General features: G+C 43.0%; 1 protein-coding gene across 1 annotated transcript in view; it reads right to left on the bottom strand.

Annotated features, from left to right (window-relative positions):
- CHUK (conserved helix-loop-helix ubiquitous kinase) overlaps positions 1 to 4,391 on the bottom strand; it is a 43,055-nt gene extending 38,664 nt beyond the window's left edge. Inside the window, exon 1 of the mRNA XM_006880033.1 lies at positions 4,287 to 4,391. Within this exon, the coding sequence (XP_006880095.1) occupies positions 4,287 to 4,391 (105 nt within the window). The remainder of the gene's footprint in view (positions 1 to 4,286) is intronic.
- Between the last annotated feature and the right edge of the window lie 1,758 nt (positions 4,392 to 6,149).

Genomic DNA, 6,149 nt, shown 5'->3' with positions numbered 1-6,149 from the left:
AATAGGCAACGAGGAGGTAAAATTATCCCTCTATGCTGATGACATGATAGTATACTTAGAAAACCCTAAAGACTCAGCAAGAAAACTATTAGACGTAGTTGACCAATTCAGCAAAGTAGCAGGATACAAGAAAATCTTAACAATGATTGTACTGCAGCTTCCACATCCATAGAATTAACCTACCAGCCTCCTGCCTATGGCTAGTAATTTAAATGATTCTGACAGAAATGAAAACCATCCCAATGCTTATTAAAGAAACTAGCCAGACTCCATTGTATTCAGTACCCACTGGTAAGGCTAATAGCATGGCCCAACAAGAAAAGCTCAAAGTCAAACAGGTTGCTCTATGTTTCTGACATGGTAAGGATTGTCCAAAAAGACTGCTGAAATGTACAGACTCTAACACAAACCAGAGATATGCTGTCGATTATGCATGAATAAAGAGGACAGTCTCCAGGAACTAGAAGAGACAAGAAATGTTAAAAACAAAACTCTAAGAGGGGAAGCAAAACAAAGTCGGAAACTGAGACTATCAGAATGGAGAGAGAAAGAAGTTAGAAATAAGACTGTCAAGGAGGCCTGGTGGCCTAGCGTTAAGAAGCAGCACTGAACTCCAGCGGCACAAAGGTTGAACCCACCAGCTGTTCCATGGGAGAGGGATGGGCAGTCTCCTCCTGTACAGCTTACTGCCTCTGAAAACCTGCTGGATGGTCAACTATGGGTCAGTTCAAACTGAAGAATACACAGCAACAACAGCATAAAGACAGAAGGTGAAAGGGTTAAGCGCTTGACTGTTAACTAAAAGGCTGGAGGCTCAAACTCACCACAGAAAAGACCTGGAAATCTGTTCCCACAAAGATTCCAGCGCAGGTCAGTCCTACCTGTAAGATCACTATGAGTTGTTTAACATGTATACAGAGAGAAACTATACATGTTTCAGATTACAACCTAACCACAATCCTCACTCTGGTCAACCTTTCTTTAGACATGAGCAGGTGCCTACTGTAACTATGTCCCACATAAATCTTCACCACTTTAGAGACAATTTAATGATATGGTGAACAATGTTAAACATTAATTCCAGGAAAAGCTAAAAACTGGTTTAAACTGCTTCAGTCATGGCTTACAAAGCAAAACCAGAGATGTAAATGTTTAAAATTTGGGTGACAAAGAATGATAACTATTAACAGGAAGAATTACAAGTCAGAGTCCTGGAGGAAATTTAACAGGTCCTGTTAGGGACATTAATGTGGGAGACTGGATTATTGGCAAAATGTGGAGAATGACACATATTCCAATATGCTCAGCCACCACCTTTGACCCAGGTGATATTATTTCCTATTCAGTGGGCAAGAGATTTGTTTATTACACAACAAAGATATCCTAAGAGAGAGATTAATTTCTGGCAGGGCTAGAATCCATCATTTTTCTTTTCCAGTTATCCCATCAGCTTGCTCAAAGTTTTAAAAAGTCAGATCTGTTTTGATGTCACTTCTCTAGCTAAGGTTGAACTAGGCTAAACCAGTTCAAAGCCCAAGAATGAGTCAGGAAGCTCTGTTTCAAAAAAGGTCCCACCCACAAAAATCCTTCTACTATTCTGTGAAGACCTTCCCTGTTTTATCATTTCACAAAGAGCACTGTGTGAGACACTTACAAATACTTAGCAAAAGAAGCAACACTAAAATTTTTTATTAAATTGAGACTTAGGAGTGAAGGGAAAGGCAATATGTAATAAGAGTTTAACATTATTAAAGAAAGGGAAGAAAGGCACACAAGAAACACATGTCAACAAAGGTAAACATTATTATATATTTGATCCTGCATTATTACAGTAATAAATATTAATCTACAAGTAGATATGTAGGGGGAAAGTCAGGACTAGATATGGGCAGGCAAAAAAGGACTATATCCATAACCATACATAGGTTTGGCAGATAATAGATTCTACATTCAGATTGGTATATGCTGCAAATATACGCAAGTATATAGCAGAGGCAAACAGGACAAGGCGAAAGCTTTTTAATCATAACCCAACACCCTGAAGGCATAGTCTGAGGGCTTTGAGACCATAGACTTGGGGGATATCAAGGTCAACTGCCATAACACAGTTCACAAAAGGCAAGTTTTACATCCTTTGTTGGTGACTAATAATTGGGATTTTCAAAGCTGTCAAGTGGTTACTGACAGTGCAGCTGTGAGTCTCTCCCTCTTGAAAGCAAAGAAGAAATTAAAAGAGGCAGGGGAAAGTTAGCCCAGAGGATTAAGGGACCATATGAACCTCAACCTCCACCACTGTGGAACTACCCGGTACCCAGTGACCTCTGCTAACCACTCTAAAAGGGACCACAGTGTAAGGTCACAGAGAGAGGAGGCCAAAAATGGGGAACAAAATTTAAAAACATAAAAAGGGCGAGGCTTACTGGTCTAATGTATTTATTAGTGGAGCCCCATATACAAAACTCATTCTCATGGCCCAGTCTAACTAAAAACAACAGACAGATCTGCAAGGTAAACAGTGACAGCAGGGAAGCCCTCATTCCTTAGAATAAGATCAAAAGGGCAATGCCTGCCCAGGGACTGAGTTTACAAGGCAGGAAAGAATAGGAGGATTAATGGAAATAAGAGTCATAGGTCATAGGCATAAAGTGACAGAAGAATTACTGAGGGGAAACAAGGGAGGAAGAAGAAGGTGGTTACACAATAGTACACCATAGGTATTATAACTGATGTCACAAAACAAAATATATATAAATGGCTGGATGGAAAACCAATCTACTTCATAAACTTTCACTCCAATCATAATTGGGAGAGGGGCGGAAATAAAAGGTCCTGAATGGCATGTACTTCTTAAACAACATGCCTCTGGAAACTCTACGACTTTGAGAAACAATGCTAGTTATAGAAAGGCTTCAGGTCTTTTGTTCATAGGGGCGCTGTGAGCTGTGCTGGACTTGACAGCAATGAAAAACAACAACAATTACAAAAGGGTAATAATAAATTTGGAAAAGATTAAGTTCTTTACTTACAGGACTTATCAAAGCTTTTAATACGGCAACGTTGGTTGTGATCTCAAAATTAAGTAATAATTATGTGCAGCATTTACTTAATGTATTTGGTCATACTACAGGGGTTTTTTGTTGGTTGTTTTTTTTTTTTTAGGTCTGGTGGTACAGTGCTAAGAAACTGTACTGCCAGCCAAAGACATGCAGTTTGAATCCATCAAGTGCTCTGGGGGTAAAAGATGAGTAATCTCCTCCGATTTGAAACTCATCCGAGGGTCAGCTATGAGTTGGTTCCAATTTGACCTTAAAAACAATAACATCTTCCACCCCCCCAAGTATTTAAAAGGGTTAGTTGTTGGTTTTTTTTTAAAAAAAAAAAAACCACAACAAAACACAAAAAACTTTCAGAATTGCTACCCTATACCCTAGAAAGAGTTCTTGGAAAAATACAGCATGCCAGAGAAAGAGAGGAAGACCAACAAGATGAGAGCAAAATGAATTGGCACAGCGAATGCAGCAATGGGCTGGTACATAAGAGATGATGAGGATGGCGCAGGGTAGGCGAGGCTCAGATCTGGTGTTCAAAGGGCTGCTATGAATTGACACTGACTTGTGTCACCTAACAACAACAACTTATGCATGCAACGCGTCCAAATGTATACTCAGTAGATCATGGGGAATGGTCACGTTCAATTTCCCTGGAAACTGCCAAATAAAACTCCAAGACGCTACCACCAGCATCTACGCTCCATGAGTCGAGTTCTGGCTGATGCATAATATTATTAATATTCGTGTCTGCTCGTGGTCTATTCCATGCCTTTAGACCTAAGCGTATCTATCACATGGCCTCCCACAAGGTGTAAACACAAGTATATACACTCTAACAGGCAGCTCCCCTTTTAGCTCCATATCCTCACCTATGCTTGCTCACGTATACACATGCTGACGTTCCTATGTCTCACACAGCCCCGGCACAACATCCAGAGACTTATAACGGCACTGTCACACATCAAACATCTTGTCAATCTTGCCACTCCTACCAAAAGCTTCCCCCTAATCGCTCCATCCCGCGCACACTAGCCCAGCACCATAACACAGTCCTACGGAAATAACCTCGGAGCCCCGTCACCCAAGCTCACAAGCACAATCTCTCTGAGACATACACACACACACACACACACACACACACGCCCCAAAACTGACAACTCTTATGCTGACAGTCGCCCATGATCCACAGCCGCTCTGACAAACAGCCATCCCCTCTGCCGGGCGCGCCCCGCTCACCCGATGCTGGTACAAGCAGACATTCCCGAAGCCGCCGGTGCCCAGCCGCTCCCGCATCTCCCAGGGCCCGCCCGCGCCCGGCCGCAGGCCCGGGGGCCCCTCCATGGGGCGGGAGGGGAAGCGGCCTCAGGCACCGCCGCACTGCCAAGGCCGGTTCCGGGCCGCCGAGACTCCCGCGTCTTTGTCCTCGCGAGATCTGTGTCACTTCCGGTAAGTGGCCCTGGAAAAGCTCCGCCCCAGTTCTCCCGGACCCGCCGAACACCTAGAGCGGCAGTTCCGGAGTACCTACCCGGGAGGTTCTCTTAGAGTGTACACTCTGGGTACCAGGAGCCAGGAAATCAAAAGACCAATTGCATTGGGAAAATCTGCTCTTAGGGACCTCACCAGAGCAATCAGGAGCCATAAAATCAGTCTTGAGGCTAAGGTGCGCATGATCCAGGCCACAGTCTGCGCGGTTTCTTGCTATGCATCAGAAAGCTGGACAGTGATTAGGGATGATAGAAGAATTGATGCCTTTGAGTTGTGGTGCTGGAGAAGAGTACTGATATACCATGGACAAACAGGACAACAAACAGGTTCGACCTGGAGAGGGTGAAACCAGGCTGCTCCTTGGAGGCAAGGATTCTAAAGCTCCATCTTACATGCTTTGGGCGTGTTGCAAAGAGGGACCAGTCCTTGGAGAAGGACATGATGGTTGGAAGGGTGGAAGGTCAGCGAGCTCACTCTACTCATAAGAACGTAGGCTAGGACATGGTTCAGATCTGTTGTTCAGAGTTTGAGTCATACTCATTGGCACCTAAGAGCAACATGCTTTGACTTGTAGTATTGGAGAACAGTACTGAATACCCCATGGACTGCTAAAAGAATAAACATGTATCTTGGAAAAAGTGCAACCAGGGTGTTCCTTAGAAGCAAGGATGGTGAAACTTCATCTCACACAGTTTAGATAAGCTGTTCCTAGGGCCAGTCCTTGGGAAAAGACAATCATGTTTTGGAAATGTGGAGAATCACTGAAAGAGATGACCCTCAATATGGATTGACAGTGATTAACAATGTGCTCAAGTATATGAGATGGTGAGGATGGCATAGATTAGGGCAAGAGATCCAGTGTTCATAGGACTAGCACCTACTAACACCATAATATTGAAGTACTTGGTAGTCTTTATCAGTGTCAGCTCCACAGTTGGTGAAACGGGAGAATCTATGGCAGGGGTCTCAAGAAAGTTGAAGTATATACACGGGAAGGCAATCTGAAAGTTGAAAGCCAAACCATCATGGGAGAGACTGGAAAGTGATTTGAAAGGAATGGAGAGATCTAGTATTTTTCATGATTGGGAGAAAAAAAAACAAACCACGTTCATTTTCTAAGCCATGAATGAAATCAAAATAATTTTAACAGGGTTGTTTGTTATGCGCCACTGAGTTGCTTGCAACTCACAGCGACCCTATGTACAGCTTTGAACCCCATTCTATCTTGAGCCAAGTTCACTGTCTGACATACCTACCCCCATTGCTCCAGTCACTGAGGCGATCCATCTCATTCAGGGACATGCCAAGTATGATGTCCCTTTCTAAGAGTAGCTCCTCCTAATATGTTCATAGTATAGGAAATGAAGCTTTGCCATCCTTGTCTCCAAAGAGCAAAGCATCTGAGTTAAATATTTGCCAAAAGACTGAATGAGCTTTTATACATTACTGATATGACTGCTCTAGGACTAAAATAACAAAGGTCTTAGATTTCTTCCCCCAAACTAAGCTGCTCAAGAAAAACCACTCTTAATTCTGGAGGTAGGCCTAAAACTCAGGCACCTCGTTATTACACACACAGCCTCACTTCAGTGATCACAGATTATATAACACAAG

This window comes from Elephantulus edwardii, unplaced genomic scaffold (genome assembly GCF_000299155.1).
Source record: "Elephantulus edwardii isolate Elephantulus edwardi_28Jun2011 unplaced genomic scaffold, EleEdw1.0 scaffold00006, whole genome shotgun sequence".
Classification (NCBI taxonomy): domain Eukaryota; kingdom Metazoa; phylum Chordata; class Mammalia; order Macroscelidea; family Macroscelididae; genus Elephantulus; species Elephantulus edwardii.
The sequence above is the reverse complement of the archived record's forward strand: the minus strand, read 5'-3'. Positions and strand labels throughout refer to the sequence as shown.